General features: G+C 38.0%; 5 protein-coding genes across 12 annotated transcripts in view; 2 read left to right on the top strand and 3 right to left on the bottom strand.

Annotated features, from left to right (window-relative positions):
- The window catches only part of LOC123016429 (rap1 GTPase-activating protein 1), a 175,671-nt gene extending 171,504 nt beyond the window's left edge, over positions 1-4,167 (top strand). For all 4 annotated transcript variants that reach the window (XM_044416821.1, XM_044416822.1, XM_044416823.1 and 1 more), the window contains 3 exons: positions 254-689; positions 742-1,083; positions 3,160-4,167. In XM_044416821.1, the coding sequence (XP_044272756.1) occupies positions 254-689; positions 742-1,083; positions 3,160-3,300 (919 nt within the window). In that variant the 3' untranslated portion in view covers positions 3,301-4,167. The remainder of the gene's footprint in view (positions 1-253; positions 690-741; positions 1,084-3,159) is intronic.
- LOC123016432 lies at positions 3,286-7,722 on the bottom strand. Of its 2 annotated transcripts, none has more exons than XM_044416830.1 (3): positions 7,468-7,722; positions 6,974-7,074; positions 3,286-6,919 (listed from the first exon to the last, which is right to left on the bottom strand). In XM_044416830.1, the coding sequence occupies exons 2-3, from the start codon at positions 7,019-7,021 to the stop codon at positions 5,480-5,482; spliced, it is 1,488 nt and encodes a 495-aa protein (XP_044272765.1). In that variant the 5' UTR covers positions 7,022-7,074; positions 7,468-7,722; the 3' UTR covers positions 3,286-5,479. The 2 variants fall into 2 exon arrangements, with proteins under 2 accessions (XP_044272765.1, XP_044272766.1); XM_044416831.1 differs by lacking the exon at positions 7,468-7,722 and adding an exon at positions 7,195-7,446.
- On the bottom strand, positions 7,712-8,395 carry LOC123016439. The gene is made up of 2 exons (XM_044416840.1): positions 8,031-8,395; positions 7,712-7,986 (listed from the first exon to the last, which is right to left on the bottom strand). The coding sequence occupies exons 1-2, from the start codon at positions 8,301-8,303 to the stop codon at positions 7,792-7,794; spliced, it is 468 nt and encodes a 155-aa protein (XP_044272775.1). The 5' UTR covers positions 8,304-8,395; the 3' UTR covers positions 7,712-7,791.
- On the bottom strand, positions 8,377-11,764 carry LOC123016430 (serine/arginine repetitive matrix protein 1-like). Of its 3 annotated transcripts, none has more exons than XM_044416826.1 (7): positions 11,638-11,764; positions 11,336-11,536; positions 10,465-11,285; positions 9,737-10,413; positions 9,424-9,570; positions 9,276-9,370; positions 8,377-9,070 (listed from the first exon to the last, which is right to left on the bottom strand). In XM_044416826.1, the coding sequence occupies exons 1-7, from the start codon at positions 11,653-11,655 to the stop codon at positions 9,041-9,043; spliced, it is 1,989 nt and encodes a 662-aa protein (XP_044272761.1). In that variant the 5' UTR covers positions 11,656-11,764; the 3' UTR covers positions 8,377-9,040. The 3 variants fall into 3 exon arrangements, with proteins under 3 accessions (XP_044272761.1, XP_044272762.1, XP_044272760.1); XM_044416827.1 differs by having other exon boundaries at positions 8,377-8,630; XM_044416825.1 differs by having other exon boundaries at positions 8,377-9,370.
- Positions 11,765-11,912: 148 nt separating this feature from the next.
- On the top strand, positions 11,913-17,140 carry LOC123016427 (titin-like). 2 transcript variants are annotated; one of them, XM_044416817.1, is made up of 9 exons: positions 11,913-12,198; positions 12,249-12,860; positions 12,909-13,013; positions 13,067-13,210; positions 13,260-15,834; positions 15,887-16,168; positions 16,218-16,366; positions 16,418-16,857; positions 16,903-17,140. In XM_044416817.1, the coding sequence occupies exons 2-9, from the start codon at positions 12,274-12,276 to the stop codon at positions 16,953-16,955; spliced, it is 4,335 nt and encodes a 1,444-aa protein (XP_044272752.1). In that variant the 5' UTR covers positions 11,913-12,198; positions 12,249-12,273; the 3' UTR covers positions 16,956-17,140. The 2 variants fall into 2 exon arrangements, with proteins under 2 accessions (XP_044272752.1, XP_044272753.1); XM_044416818.1 differs by having other exon boundaries at positions 11,913-12,860.
- Positions 17,141-17,211: the final 71 nt, after the last annotated feature.

Genomic DNA, 17,211 nt, shown 5'->3' with positions numbered 1-17,211 from the left:
AAAAGCACAAACCTAAAAAATAGTATAAAAGACTCTTGTCTCTGATTTTAGATGGTTTCATATGAGAAATGTGACAGTCATGGTTGCCAAATTAAGATTAGAAATGTGTTGCCAACCTTTGAAAAAACAGTTATTTACAGTTACTCAATAATAAAAATGACGAAACTAGAAACATGAGGAATGTCTTTCGAATGACTCATACGATTTCTTATCTTATTTCAACCGGTAATTCAATCCGTATTTCTTTTTTTAGGTACAAAGTGAGCGTGACGGCGCGTGACGACGTCCCCTTCTTCGGACCGACGCTCCCGACGCCGGCCGTCTTCCGTCACGGCCCCGAATTCAAAGAGTTCCTCTTGACGAAACTGATCAACGCCGAAAACGCCTGTTACAAAGCCGAAAAATTCGCCAAATTGGAGCTCCGCACTCGCACCTCCCTCCTCCACACCCTCACCGACGATCTCAAAGAGAAAACGACGGAATTTCTGGGCGGCAGCGCCACCGTCGTGCCCGGAACCCCCAAAAGCGACTCCGGGCCCGGATCCCGCTTCATCGACACGGTGAAAAAGGCCTGGAGTGCTCGTGTCAAATCGAGTCAAAGTGTCGATAATAACTTGTCCAATGCGAATGGACACGAAAGACTGTCGAAAAAGTCAAGTCAACCGACCATTTCCGAATCGACGCCATCGGTGAGTGGTGGCAATGGCTCGGCTTCGCCTCGGTAACGAATTTTTTTCGCAGAGTGGGCGTTCGCTGTCGAAAAGTTCGATTGTTTCGAATGGGAAGAAGAGTGCGAATTCGTCGACGGCGTCTTCGCCTGACCTCACGGCGCATGCTGCACTCTCGGAGGCCAGTGACGACTCGTCGCTCACCAGCGAGGACCTGGAGGAGCATCTCCAAGGGGGCTACGTCGATAGTGACACCGGCTTGGAGAGCATGTCGAGTGCGGAAACGGCGGCGAAGGCCTGCAGTGTGTGTCAGGAGCGGCCGACGAGCACCACGGGCCCCAGCACCACCGAGGTGCTAGCACAAGAAGTGGCGAAACTCAAGTGTGATAAACTGGATTTGTTGAGACAGAATGTGGTAAGTCTCTTTTATTGAATTTTTAAAGGCCGATTCACATGAAAATTGTCATTAAAGTCTTTCAAAACAAATTTAATCACATCAATAATGATGAAAATCTGGGTTTGCTACCCTGTTTAACTAATTTTTGCTACCTCGGGTACACATTTATTTAAAAAAAACAATTATTAAGGAAGATTGAGGTTAGGATTGGTTGAATTTTCGCTAGGTTGCCACTAGTGTTGCCAGTTCAATGCAATTAAATTTACCAGATCTGAACTGAAAAGTTACCACATTTTATTTTCACTCGATTACAAGATTATATGATTTAATTTTTTTTAATTCGCAAATCTTGTCAAAAACATGCTTAATCGCCCGTAAAATTCAAAAATAGGTAACGCTATTTTAATTTTTTGGCTAGTTTAACGTTTGAATTTGAAAGTCAAGGTTGCCAAATTAAATTTTAAATTTGACACAAAATCATTTATAGTCACCCGATATTTACGTTTTTACTTGAAAAACATGCTAAAACACTTGATAAAGGCAAAAATAATGATTTGATGTTTTTTTGGTTTATTTTAGCAAAATCTTGCAATTAACACCATTTTCGACCATATTTTGTATTTTTCGTCCTATTTCTTTGACAAAATTTCACTCAAAAAGAGCTAAATCGAATGAAACAAACGAAATAATATCAATTTAGATTTATTTTTGTTGTGTTTAAACATATTTTGACAATATCCTGCAAAATAAATGAGTCTCTGGTTCAAAAACGAACTAAATCGAGCGAAACAAGCTAAAATAATGTCCCTAATAATCTAATTTGGTAATTTTTTAGACAATTTTAGAAAAAATTGTTGTTAAAATTTGTTTTTATCTTAAAAACGCTCTTAGCCATTCGAATAAAGCAAAAATAATACTATTTTTAACCTAATTTGCTAAAATTTCATCTGAAAAAAGTCCTAAAACACTTGAAAAAGGTAAAAATCATTTGATTTTTTAGTTAATGTGGTAATTTTTTGGTTTGTTTTAGAAAAATCTTACAAAAAACGTAAGATTTTAGTTGGAAAACGCGTTTTCAACTACAAAAGTAGTTTTCGATAAAATTTTCCGATTTTTTTGCTTATTTTTGATTACTTTTTACTAAAAAAAACTAGTTAAATTAAGTGATACAAAGAAAATACCAGAATTTTGATTTGTTCTTCTGATTTTGAGGCTTGTTTTCACAAGTTCTTGCGAATTGCGAAATAATTGCGATTCTGGCCAAAAAACGTGTTGAAACGCTCAAGAAAGAGAAAAATAATAATTTTGGAATTAATTTGGTAATTTTTTCATTAGTTTTAGTACAATATTGCAAAAAATGAGGCTTTAAAAACATGCTTGAGAAAGTTATAAATAACACTACTTTTGACCCATTTTTAGTTTTTTTTTTTGATTAATTTTTGCTCAAAAATCAGTTACATCGAGTGAAATAGACAAAATTATCATCAATTTAGATTCGTTTTTGTGATTTTTAGGCGAGTTTTGACAAGATCGTGCAAGTCTTTGGTTCAAAAACAAACTAAATCGAGCGAAACAAGCTAAAATAGTATCAATTTTATCAACATTTTTAGAAAAATCAAAAAAAAATAGTTTTTATTTCGAAAACGTGCAAAAAGCAAAATAACAGTTCAGTTTAGTTCAAAAACGAACTAAATGAAGCGAGACGCTAAAATGATATCAATTTCAATCTAATTTGGTAATTTGGTCAGTTTTAGCAAAAATTTGAGTGTATTTTAAAAACGTGCTGAAACACTCTTTAAATGCAAAAATAACACTAGTTTTGGCCTAATTCGATAAATTTTCGGTTTGTTTTTAACAAAATTTTACAAAATAGTTCTGTTTCTGACTAAAAACATACTAAAACGCTCAGAAATGGTCAAAATAACGTACTTTTTGACCCATTTTAGCGATTTTCATCTATATATCATTTATCTCTCGATTTTTCAACTTGTTTTTCAGAAAATCTAGCATTTGGCTAAAAAATCGTGCAAAATAGTATCTTCATTTTTGACTATTTACTAAATCAATAATTAAAAAAGTAAATTTTTGTTGCAGAGTTGTCAACGGGACATCAAACGGTTGAGGGAGAAAGAGCTGAGTCTGCAAGGGGACTTGGAGGCGGCCAAAAAGGAGATTATTAGGTTGAGGGAGCTGTTGAAGGACTACAGCCCCAATGGGGATCGGTCTCCGGTTTAATAATGAATTGTTATTGCGTTTCTGTTGCGGTTATTATTTTAATATTTAAAATAATTTCTGTTTTCTTCTCAAATCTTTACATAGACGATATGTAAACGGTGTCAATTAGATGTTTGCACATACTTACTTACACATAGCATCAACACGAAATACGTATTCTTCACTGCCTTGTGATATCTGGTTTTTGTTTCGTTTAGGGATTTTTTTTCTTTCGTTGCTGCAATACTGAATGAACAACGAACTTGCTCAGTGAGGGAGTTGGGCCTTTTTCTTTTCTCTTTGAAGAATTGTTTAGTTTTTTAAATATTTATTAATATTGTCTTGTTTAGTTATAATACAACTTTACCAACAAAATGATACCAAAGTTAACATTCCCCAAAAATTCTGTTTCAGAAATTAAATTATTTACTAAGTGTACATAACAAAGTATTTATTAGTTTGTAAGGCGAGCAGAGTTTCCTGAGGATATTGTTAATAATGTAGATTTCTATATTACTCTGTTCAAATTTTTTTAAGTTTGTACAACTGCAATATGTATTACTAAAGTTTAGTATCCCATTACATTAAGTTTTTATTTTGTACATAGAATAATTCTTCTGTATTAGATGTAATCAGCGTCTGGTATTTAACTTCTCCAGACGAATCTATGGCCTTCTTAGGACGATCTGAGTGATACAAATATTCATTAAGTGTAATGTGTTACAAATTACAATTACATTATTTAACTCTTTATTCAAAAGCTTTTTATTTTAAGTACCTATTAATTCATACAATTATTAAGTGTTCTTTGTATATACATTATGTAACTCTTTTATGTACCTTGATTTGTCGTAACGACGTTTGCTGCAAATAAATTCATTAAATCAATCTGGGTTTTGTATTTTTTGCGACCACAACTATTTTTTTTTCCTCAATTTTTTTTGGCGACTCGGACAATTTTTAATCAAATTCTTGACAATCGGTTTTTTGTTAAATTCTTTCTCTGTTTTTGACCCCAGACAATTTTTAATCTCACGAGAGAATTTTTGCATCTTTGAAAAGCGGTTTTTTGTTGAATTTTTTGTGACCACAACCGATTTTTTGTGACTATTACCGAATATTTTCTCAGTTTTTGTGACCTTGCTCTAGTTTTTGCTAGTTTTTTTTGTAACCTTGGACAAAAAAGTGGTTTTTTGCTTAACTTTTTGTGGCCACAACCGGTTTTTTGCTCAATTTTTTGTGACTTTGCTCCATTTTTTTGTGTTTTCGAACAATTTTTAATTTCTTTAAACTACGAGCGAATTTTTGTGATTTTTGACAAAGTGTTTTTTGTCAATTTTTTTGTGACCACAATCGATTTTTTTCGTCTATAACCGAATATTTGGTCATTTTTTGTAACCTTGCTCTAGTTTTTGCTAGGTTTTTTTGTAACCTCGGACAAATTTTAATTTCTTTAGACGGCCAGCGTATTTTTGTTATTTTTGCCAAACGGTTTTTTGTTGAATTTTTTTCTCAGTTTTTGTGACACTTCAGACAATTTTTAATCTCCACCGGGAAAGAATTTTTGCATTTTTGTAGTGTTTTTTTGTTGAATTTTTTGCGACCATAACCGGTTTTTTGCTTAACTTTTTGTGGCCACAACCAGTTTTTTGCTCAATTTTTTGTGACTTTGCTCCATTTTTTTGTATTTTCGATCAATTTTAATCTCTTTAAACTACCAGCGAATTTTTATGATTTTTGCCAAACGGTTTTTTGTCAAATTTTTTGTGACCACAACCGATTTTTTGCGACTATAACCGAATATTTGATCATTTTTCGTGACCTTGCTCTAGTTTTTTTTTTGTAACCTCGGACAATTATTAATCTCTTTAGTCGGCGAGCGGATTTTCGTAATTTTTGTCTTGAATTTTTTTTTCAGTTTTTGTTACCCCAGAGAATTTTTTCATTTTTGAAAAGCGGTTTTTTGTTGAATTTTTTGCGACCACAACCGGTTTTTTGATTAACTTTTTGTGGCCACAACCAGTTTTTGCTCAATTTTTTGTGACTCTGCTCCATTTTTTACTCTTTTTAAACTACGAGCAAATTTTTGTGATTATTGTCAAATTTTTTGTGACTACAACCGATAACACCAAATAAGAAAGATACATTTTCAATATAAAAAACATAAATTTATTTAATACGTCACAAGAAACAACAAAACTTAAGCATAAATTTCTTTCTCATAAGTGATAATTTGTTTCACAATATTAGGAATAGGAATGTGGTGCACAACAGTAAAAAACTGTACAGTTTTCTTCACATTAAACTTGGAGATGATAAATTGGCGAGCAGAATTTCGACTCAGTTCGACCAAAGAAGGCACTGCTGAAGATTCTCCTAGTTTAAACTTTTCGAAAAAACTTGGAAACTTATCTTGGAATTTGACAAGATTAAAAAATTTCGACAATCGTGCGAAACACTCTTCGTCAAGATCGTCTTCCTGTAATTTCTCGAGCATATTGATATTTAAATTAAGAATGTAGGTTAAAGAGGGCATAAAATTCCTTCCCCAGTATCTATTGGAGTAACAATTGTATTCAATTTTGGCAAAATGCAATAAGAATCGATACAATTCGCAAAAACCAAATTCATAATAAATTAGATTCAAGCATCGGGGAGTGACTTCTGTTCCGTAACTTGCGGAATAACAAACAAATTTAGTTAAAACATCTGGTGGAAACGTGTGGCAGAGATATTCCAATTCCAAATGAAAATCTTCCTTAATACATTCAAATAAAATAATCAAAAAAATATCTTCAAAAGTGTGTATTTCAGGGGTTTGTGTTTCACAATTCATTAAACAGATTTGCATTGATAACAATTCATGGCTCACTTCGGGACGTATTAATTTGGAAAAATAGTACGGTGAACTTAAAATCTCCCACAATTCTTTCATTTGTTTTTTAGTGTACACCGTATTTTTTGTAAGCTTAACAATTGTGTTAAGATACGGAGATTTTTTCGTTATTACATGACACAAAGTGACCAAACTGATTTCAGTGTATTGATCAAAAGTTAAATAAAAAAGATTCTCAACATTCTCTGGGCAAACATCAAAAGGCAAAAATCCCAAATAATTTGTAATCGTAACATCAGCCCCATAGTATATATACATATGCACCAACTCTTCATCCCACCTTTCACAAGCATTAAACAAAGGAGTACAACCGCTCCCATCCTGGACGTCGATATCAGCTCCATGTTCCAAAAACAAACGCGTAATGGCAACATCTCTAATTTTGTGTAAATAAAAGTCTCTGTCAGGAGACGAAAAATTGGGGTCAGCCCCCTTTTGTAACAATTTGTGAATGTAATACAAATTACTAGACCTCACGGCGAGTAATAAGGGGGTTTCACCTATGAAATTAACGGCATCGAGTCGAATATCCTCGACTTCGATTAAATAGTCAAAGACTGATGTTAATTGTAATTCAATGGCATGGTGAAGAGGAGTGTTACCCCTGTTATCATTGACATTGACCGATTTTCCTTCTTGCAAAAGGCGAGAAAGCTCAACGAGATCATTTTGCAAAACTGCCTGAATTTGGGGCGACAAAACTAACGGGTCCAAAAAATCAAAAACATCAAAACCTGAAGCATCCTGAAAAGTAGGTAATTCATTAAAAGTGGCAAAAAATTGTGTTCTAATTGTTACCCAGTCGATATCATAGAGTTCCTCCTCACTACTGCTACTGTTGGACATTTTTTTGCATTTAGAGATACCAACCGGTGCTTTAACTGCGTCCAAGGTGCCAACTATTAAATAATAAAAGTTACTATGTACTAAATTGAAAACTCTTACATTTTCGCTTGTTTATCCAAAGAACTAAGCTATTATAATTAATGTTATTACTGTTTTCTGTTAAATTTATTTACCTTTATAAAAAATTAGAATTTTAAATCTTTACAGATTGCTACACTACCAACTCAAGTTACACTTCGAAACTGACATTTTCCACTTATTTTTGAAAGAAAAAACCGGGGTATATGATTTTTTTTTTCACCACATGTTCTGAAATTTGTGAAAACAATGAAATGACAATGAACAAGACACTCTATTTTAAAAATCTGAAAAATCCATTAGAGTCAAGCCTCATGTAAAAACACAAGCAAGTTTTAGAAGAGAAAAAATTGAAATAAGGTACTTACCTAATGCCCTGTTGTCTTTTATCGAACACAGGGAGGGGCTGGTCTTTGTTCACTAACACGAGCAAGTCAATTCTATGTTTATTTCATATTTGGAAAAAGTGAGGTTAGGTTTGGTGGCACCGTGAACGATATATATGAGCCCTAAACGTACCAAATGTGTCTCATGGTAGCTTTTACACAAAGTCCGTTTAACTTGAATCAAAACTGACAAAATAATTGATGTCTAATAAAAATACTTCGAAACTTGAATTTTAAAAAAGTGTGTATTATTGGTTGCCTACTCAGTCAAAAATATTAAATTTGATGTAAAACATTTTCTAATTATTAATCAGCTTCTGGCTTCCTCGCCACGACCGCTAGATAGCAGAACGCCCCACACCTGGGTATAGGCTGCGCGGCTAGAAACGCGCCCCCATCGGGCGAATGCTCATACAGCAGAGGCTTCCTCCCCGCTGTCGTTTCTTCCATCTTTTCAAACGCCGCCGCCTCGTCTTTCGCCTCGGCCTCCGCCCCACCTGGCTGTAACTCGCATTAAAATCAACCTATCCCCAGCGGGTATTTACCAGTAAATGCGCGATCGACGGGAGGGGCTTCTGGGGCGGATTCTCGTTGAACGGCGGCTGCAGCTCCCCGTTCTGGATGTTCACAATGAGGTAATACATGAAGTCGTTGCGCAGCTTGATCTCGTTGAGGGTGCGATTGCACGTACTCAACTTCTTCATCCATCGCGTGGCCCGCGTCTTGTCCTCATGCTTCGAGAGGTTGTTGAGGAGGGTTTTGGCGATGAAGAGGTTGTAGTTGAAGTCGTAGTTGAGGTCTTCCACTTTATCGGACATTTTTTGGGAGGTTTACACGGGAATATTTGACGTTGAATGACAATGTCACTCGCGCTACGGCTCACGCGATTAATCCAAATGAGAAATGAGTTTATTTTATAAATAAAACTGTACATTGCCTTATTTACACAATATTTACATTCAATATATATTTTTAAGCAAGCAATAAAAAATTGTACCTAACAGTAGAAGAAGAAATAAAATGATTTACAACTTATTTACTTTTATTACAATTAAATGAGAGTCTTGATGTCGCACTTTACGGCTTCCTGATTAATTCGGACTCCTCATGGGTTGACTTTTGTGGCGTTGTGGAGTTGTTTAAACCTATATTGTTACAAACATATTTCCAATAAGTATTTTTCTCAATTTCTGATTTTTTTGTTATGTATCATTTCTTTTTTCCCGTGTTTGGCTTTCTTTTCTCAATTTTTTTCATTCAAAAATGATACAAAATAATTACATCATTGTCTCACTTTACAAAAATTACACATTTAAGATCATAATGGCACAAATGTGTAATTTTTGCATTATAAATCATTACAATCGTGGAACATCTGGGATTACTAAATGCTTTAAGGAGCGACAAGGATTAGGGATAAGGGATTTACAACATCTACATGGTTGGTATGCACTTTTTAAACCTTAATTTAAACAAACTTAAAAATTGCATACTATACATAAATAACTAAATTAAGTACAAGTCTTATAAAATATCACAGTTTTGTACAATTCGATTATTTTTGTGTGTGTGTCGTTATAATATCCTGTAACAGTCAGATTAAATCATAAAAGAGAGAAATAAATACATCACATGCAACCTATAACTCCCGAAAATAAAATCGCGTTGTTTTTTTTTTCAAGCGAAACGTTTGTTAGTGCACCGATTCGAAATCTTTTTGATACTAACGTAACGAACAATTTTAAACTAAAAATAATAATAATAAGAAATGACGCAACAAAACACAATACCTGCTCCTGACTTCCTTTCTTTTGCTTCCTCGACTTTTTCCCAAACGACGGCTCAGTGGCAGCCCCCAGACGCAAATGAATCGGCAATTTCCCTTCTAAAAACAATCAAACAAAACTAATTGAAACAAGTGAAAAAATTGAGACTTACCTGCATTTTCCTCTTTTTTGCTCTTCTTCACTTTCCTAAAACCGACTCCTTGGAGTGCATTCTGCAAAAGACGTGACGGCACAACGTCCGGAAGCGGATGCTTTTGGCGCTCAGCTCGTTTCCGGCTCAGCTGTGTTCTCAAATCACCTAAAAAAAAAAAAATTAAATAAACTGTTTTAATGCTCAACGGTTAGAAGTGAACGGTTTTAGCAGTGAACGGTTTTAGCAGTGAACGTTTAGAAGTGAACGGTTTTAGAATTGAATGGTTGTAGTTTCCTAGTTTTGAACGGTTTTAGGAGCAACCTTAACCCACCTTCATTCACACTCGTCTCGACTTTCTCTTCCGGTTTCTCATCTGTCACTTCCACCTTCCGGACCTTTTCTTCCGGTTCGGTTTTTTCATATTTCGCCGGATTCCGGATTTTAATTTCGATTTTTCTCTCATTGGTTAGCTTAACTTCCGGTTTTTTCAGCGGTGTCCGACTTCTAAAACGTTTCCTCCGTTCGGTTTTCTTCTTTTCGAGACGAAGATCAGTTTTCACTTCGCTTTTCGCGCCATTTATAAGTTTAGTAAATGGCAACACTGGAACTTTCTGATTGGTTTCTTGTTTGGTTTTGAACCGCCCCTCGTTGTCACTGTCGGATTCTTCATCGGAGAAAAGAGTGTCAAGTTTAGGGTCTAAAATAATAGAATCGTCGCCTTCTAATAACGCATCTTCATCAATTTCTTCTTCTTCTTCTGCTTCCTCTTCTTTTTTCTCTTCGTCAGTTTCGGGTTTCTTCAAACGGATTACACCTTCAGTCACTGTGATTTCCTTACGTTCAAATTTTCTTCTTCTTGCTTCCAAAACCGGATCTTCCTTCTTCAATTCTTCATTTTTTGAACCTAACCGTTCACGAACCGATGATTGTTTCTTCGGAGAGGGGCGTGGCGACACTTTTCGGACGGGTGATGGGGATAAGGACCGCCTTAAAGGCGATAGCGACGCCCTAAAAAACCAAATTAACATTTTTTACCGATTTTTTTAACACAATTTGTACCTTTTCCGGAATCTGACCGGAGTCGGGCTCCGGGAGTACGACCTGCGCTTCCTCTTCTCAATAATCGCCCGATTTTCCATCACAAATGCGGCGCTCCGGGGTGACAGTGGTGCCAACGTACCATTCCCAAAATCGGTGTTAATCGCAAGGGGAGAAATCGGTCGTTCGTACAAAGGCGGTGCTACATGCAACGGTGGTAATTGCGGGGGCGGGGCATCGTAAATGGGCGGAGCGTAAACACTGTCAAAAGCCATGAAAGGCGGGAACGGTGGTACTGGAGGCGGGGCAAATGTCACAACCGGTGGTGGGGGCACCACTGTATGTACCAAACTAGGCGGATGGAACGGTCGACGAGGTTTTTGCCATTTCCGTCGAAAATTCGGTTTTATTTCCGGTTCAGGTTTAAGGTTTTCTTTGACGGAATTTTCCCCGACTTTTGGGTCAGGTTCACTGGCAGTAACTTTTCGTTTTTTCTTAGGTTTGGGGGGTGATTTTTCCGGTGTGACTCCTTGGATTTCGTTCTCGAGTTCGGCCATGAGGGCCTCAAGGCTATTCGAGCGCGTCAGTTCAGACTTTTCCTCTGTTTCGGACCTGGAAGCTTCTTCTTCAGACTCGTCCTCTGATTCGTCGGAATTATCGTAACGGTCGAATTTACTCGATTGGTCGCTTTTTTCCGGTGATTTTTCCACTTTGCAATACCTGTCTTGGGGTAGAATCAATTTGGGGGCTTCTTCGGCCACATTTTCCCGTTTATTCTCCTCTTCGGTGACCATTGGAACGGCGATTAAATTCGAATTACGTGTCCAACCGTTAAATTGGCCCTAAACAAACACAAATCAATACAAAAATAACAACCCAATCAAAACTTTACATTTCTACAAGTGCGACCTTGTTGGAGTCTTGAGAATTTGCCCCTCTTGTGCTTGCCTCGCGGTGACCCATTAAAATAACCCTTGTCTTTAACACCACCAAAACTCATATGTGGGGCTTCATTAGCTGATTTACGTTTTAATGACTGCAAAGCTGCTAATCTTAAAGCTTCTAAATCTTCATCTTCTTCTGGAAACGACAACTGGGAACAAAAGAGAGTGTCATGACAATGTTACCAAACTTTACAAAAAAACACCACACAACAAGCAAAAACACATCAATGGTTAGAATTAAACATGTTACCTGAACGTTGTCTTCCATTTTATGATTTTTTAGCTGTTTATTGATTGAAATCTAAACATAAATAAGTGAACAATATGGCGCTGACAATTCAACGACTCTCAATGGAACTTTCCATTCGTGTGGTTGGTAGCACCAAGATAACCAGTTTTTTAACCCAAACAAGAAATACCAAGTGCAAAAAAATCCTCATTTAATAGAAATAGTCACTAATTTATCGCAACTCCACGTTTTTAGTATTACGCTTAATTAAATAATAATCAAACGTGGAAAGCAACATTAATTAAAGTGGGTTGGCGACACTGCATCACGAAAATGTCCCTAAACATCGATTGTGGTGGGTTTGCAATGTGTTGTCAAAATAGAATTTAATAATAACAAATATCAGTTTTCTGATAATGTATCATATTTAAACCAATTATCTTTACACGTAAAATAAGTTCAAGCAATTGCCTTTATTTCCGGCAATTTCCAGCGAGTTGTGTGCTTTTATTCGCAAGAAAATGACCAATTTAGTGTCCCCCTAGACTCAAGTTTATTTATTTAGACAAAATTCCGAGTCTGGTAAGTCACTTTTCCGGTTTTTCTCTCAATTTCCATTCCTCCCGTTCTAGTTGGTAGTAATTTGATCCAAAAAAAATGGAGGTTGAAACAGTGCCTCTCCCCGAGTCCAGTCCTGATTTCTCTCAACCGCCCCCTAATTTCCCCAAACCAGACTTCACAGAGATCGAGAACGACTTCCCCTCCGACAAACCCGACGCCCCCTTATCGAAACCCACATTCAAGAGCGCCCTTCAGGCGAAGAAACGCCTCCAAGCCTTCTCTTCAACACGCCCCAGCTCGCTCCCGGCCTCCCCCAAGAAGGAGAAAAGCGACGAAGGGAAAAAACCCCCGAAAAAGGGCCACTATCACGATGACAAAGCGAAAGCCGTTATCGAAGAAATCGAAGAATTGAAACGTGAAGAACAGGCGTATTTGGAGATGCAGCGACAGGCGTCAAAAAGATCGCGTTCGAGGACCCCAGAGAGGGGCCGCTTCAAGAAGGTGGAGAAAAAGGCGAGGAATTACAGGCGGAGGTCCAGGTCGGCCACCCCCGAAAAACCGCCCAAAAAAGTCGCCAAAAAGGCCAAAAAATACCCAAAAAACTGGCGAGAGTTCAACGAGTTTGAGGCAACATTTGAGCTAAATCGCGATTTTGAAATCGCATCGCCTGGGGGAAATAACGAGTATTAATGTCATTCTTGTCAAAACCATTTTTGAATCGATTTTTTAAGGCTTTTGAGACAACTACTCTTTGAAACTCCTTCCCTACCAATAGTTGCGTTTAAAATGAAGACTGTGGAACGGGAAGATAAAATTATACCATTTGAATATATCAGGTGATCAATCACGTGACTGGTTTTAAGCGCCAAATTTAAATTTTTCTTTATAGATATACGAAAAGTAAGCCAATTGTGGCATACAGTGTGAACTGTGCTACAATAAAACCGGTTTATTTGTCAAGAAAAACCATTCTGGAGTCACTGCCCAAAGACATTGTTGCCAACATTGAAAACTTATATTCAAATTCGCTTACGTGAGTTTCTTATTTATAGTGTGACATTTAGTGATTTTTGTTTCGTTAGGTTTAAAGAAAATGTGCAAGATCCAAAAGTGGCTAGATCCTGGTACCCGAAACAATGGAAAGAATCCGAAAATGAATGTAAAGTATTGGAAAACTCAGTCGGTTTGAGTTTCCTCCAAACTTACGTCGGCGAAGAAGAAGAAAATGAAGAACCCGAGTCCAAGCCCGATGAGAGTGTCAAAAAAAAGAAGAAAAAGAAGAAAAGTGTCGAGAAAAAAACAAAGAAGCGTGTCAAAGACTCTGTAGAGAAGAAAAAGAAGCGTAAAAAAGACAAGACAAAGAAGCGCGAAAAGGACAAACACAAACATAAAAAAGTGAAGGAGAAGAAGAAGAAAAAATCGGAGAATGAAGAGGAGAAGAGTGTGAAACCCAGCAAGCAACAAGTCATCGACGAATTGAAGAAAATCGATGAGAAATTGGCGAAGAAACGCGAAGAGAAGGAAGAAAAACCGGAAAAGTCCCGGAAACGGAAGCAATCGGAGACTGAAGAAGACGCGAAACGGCCGAAACACGAGAAAAACAAATCCGAAGAGCACGCATTGAAGATCAAACTCGAAAAACAGAAAGAAATGGAGCGTCAAAAACCCAGAAAGAAGAAATCACGTTGGTCGGAAGATGCGAATGAAGAAAAATCAAAGAAAGATGAAGAAAAATCCAAAGATGCGACTCCTGACACCGACGAGTATCATTCGCATTGGGAAAGTGACGACGACGTTTCGTCATCGGTGCCTCGTCAGAGTTTGAAGGTCAATAGGTCGTGGGAAAGCGACGAGGAATTGTTCGAAAGGAGCCACAATCGAAATAAAACGCAAAATGACAATTATACAAACCTCGAAATACCTCTAAATATAAAAAATTTCGCACGAAGATCGAATTGGGACGATAAACCGCTCTCTGTCGTCGACGAATTGAAACTACTTGAAGAAGAACGAAAAACACTAAGTGAAGAAAGACGCCAACTCGAATTGGAAAAACAGAAAATACTCAAATTGCAAGAAGAAGTTGTCAAAATCGATGTTGAAGAAAAGAAGATTGTTACTGATGATGTGAAATCTTGCACACCGGAACAAGGAATCAAAGTGAAGAAAACTAAACTCGATCTTGACTTTAATATAGACAGTCTAAATAGTAGTTTATTGAGTAATGTTAGTTCCACTGAATCGAGTTTTCCGGTGGCGGTTCTTGAAAACGAATACGAGGAATTTATAAAGGCGGTAAGTACGGAAACTGTATTACCGATAAAGAAAAAAACCGAAAGAAGAAGTTCAAGTTCGTCTAGTTCAAGTTCGGATAGTGATCATAAAAAGAAGAAACGCAAAAAAAAGAAGAAAAAGAAGAAACGCGAATGTGAAGGTTTACTTTTGGGCAAACACAATGACATTTTCAACGAATTTGATATTCCTGTTCCTAGTGATCTTCCCGAAATGGTACCAACTCCGGTACCGGTACCTTCTCCCATAGTCCCAGTCGACTTGATACTACCACTTACCACACCGATTTTACTAAATCCGGTGGCCGAAAAACAGGAAGAAGAACCAACACCTGAGTCAGGTTTAGACTTAACGAAACCGTTTGTGTTCCCATCGATTATTCTACCGAAAAAGCCCCCACTTGTCGACAATTCTAACCTCAATCTAAATGACGACTCAGACAGTGCTGATTTCACCGATAAATTCGTCAAAAAACCAGAAGAACAAGAGGAAAAACCACCCGAATTGGAGGTTAAAATCGAACCAGAACCGGTCGTGGAAGAAATCAAAGATGTGCCCCTCCCACAAGTCGAGTCTGAACCGCCCAAACTCGCCCCTGAGCCGCCCAAACGTTCCCCCACTCCTCCGCGTAAGAAAGAGAAGAGACGAAGTCGTTCGCGTAGCCCAAAGAGGCGGAGTCCTCCTCGACGTATCACGCCACCGTCACGTCGTCGTCGCCCCTCCCCGCGACGTAGAACACCTCCCAGACGACGTCGTTCGCCGTCACCGAGACGACGCTCGCCGCCACGTCGCCGACGTCGTTCACCTTCGATTTCTCCGCCCCGTTCTAGAGGCGGAGCTAGAAAGCGAACGCCTTCGCCACGGATTCGTCGCGCTTCGCCTCTCAATTCGCCATTGGATGGTTTTAAGAGGAGTGTTGCTGATTCGACAATCAGTGACGATATGTTACCACAGCCTAATCCTGATGATTATGTCGAGTCGCCACCCTCGTACGTGGGCGGTGCTAAGTATTTTAAGAGAAGGGGGTCAGCATCACCACAAATGTCACCACGAAGGATCTCATTGGATGATAGAATTAATCAAGTGTTGGGATTGGAGAAGAATGAACCGCCCCCACAACCGAAAATACACGAACCATACCCGAATTATGGATATCCGAATCATGCATATGGACAACAGTATCCACCATATGGACAGTATGGACAGAAAAATGACTACATGCAACCATATGGGCCGGTCATATATTCACAGCCACCTCCGACGAATGTTGTCAAGTCAGTACCGGCCACTAAAGTTGTACAAGTAGGGAATATACTACAAGTCGTTCCGAATGATGAAATCCCGCCCCCTGTCATTGAAAACAAGGTTTGTCATTTATTTATAAAAATAAAAAAATAATAAAAATTGATTTTTGTAGACCCCCGAGCGGAGCCAAAAGATCGTTCAAGTCGGTAATATGCTACAAATCGTGCCGGCATCGCAGATTCCTGAAATACCGGCCCAAAACAATCAAATCGTCGAAATACCAGAACAATCAGCCGAAGCATCAATGAAACAAAAAATCGCTGAACGTAAAGCCGAACGCGAAAAACGACGCCAAGAACGCGAACGACGTCGAAAAGAGAAAGAGAAGAAACGAAAAGAGAAGGAAAAACGTAAACAATTAAAACTTAAACTAAAAACAGAGAATATGATCAAGGTAACCTTTGGAAATACAATATTAAATGTGGCATTAACGTTATTTTCAGCGAGCAATTCAACTCGAAACTGAAGCCTTGGCCAATGAAATCGAAGAAGAGACAGAAAATGCGGAAACACCCGTCCAATGGTCCGTTCCCGTTGTCGTCTCGGCCACGCCCACTACGAATAAAGGGATTTTATTGGCTCAGGGGGCGAGGTTAGTTTCACCAGCCTACTATCCACTAATAATTGTTTTTATTTTTCACAGTAGGCAACGTAAAAGTGTGCAGTTTGCGGATGGGGTGCGCCCGGGTGAAGGCACCTCCCCATCAGGCGGGGAGGAATTATCGTCGCCGCCTCCTAATCCCTGCAAATTGAAAGAAAAACGGTACAAAAAATTGAAGATTCCTAAAAAAACAAAGAAGAAGAAGATTAAAGTGAAGGTGGTGAAGAGAGTACAAAGTTTGGAGGAGGACGATGATGACGATGAGGATGATAATTTGCCGCCACCACCGCCGCCTCCTGGGTCACCGCCACCTCACGTGTTCCCGTCGAGAATCAAGACGCACACCATTAATAATGTTCATCAATACGTAGGGAATATTTTGCAGAGTAGTCCGGCTGGGTATCCGTTTAGGCCCCCCATTCCGGTGGTGCTGAATCGGCATCAGGGACCCCCATCCTACATGCAAGGGGCCTTCCCAACAGGTAAAAAACTTTAAATTTAATTTTTCTCTAATTGTGACATTCCAGACGTAAATAGTCTTTCACATCAGCCGTTTCAAGGTGTTTCATCACATCATTAAGCCGGAAATTAAATAAAACAAGTTGTAACAAAGTGTTATTTATGTATGTACATATTGCAGTGATTTTTTTTTTTTATCCTATTTATAGTTGCGGACATGTAGAATTTTCGATTTATCGGTAGACTGTTTAATTTAAGTATTTGTTCTGAGACAACGGTTGGAATAAAATATTTTTTAATAATTGACATTTATCGTTTTTTTGGTCACGTGACACGATTCTGATTGGTGTCAAGTGACATGTACGCTGATGCTAAGC

This window comes from Tribolium madens, unplaced genomic scaffold (assembly GCF_015345945.1).
Source record: "Tribolium madens isolate multiple individuals breed KSU strain unplaced genomic scaffold, Tmad_KSU_1.1 Scaffold_1;HRSCAF=32;Tcas5.2_LG8, whole genome shotgun sequence".
Classification (NCBI taxonomy): Eukaryota; Metazoa; Arthropoda; class Insecta; order Coleoptera; family Tenebrionidae; genus Tribolium; species Tribolium madens.
Note: the sequence above shows the minus strand (reverse complement) of the source record. Positions and strands in the feature narration are given on the sequence as shown.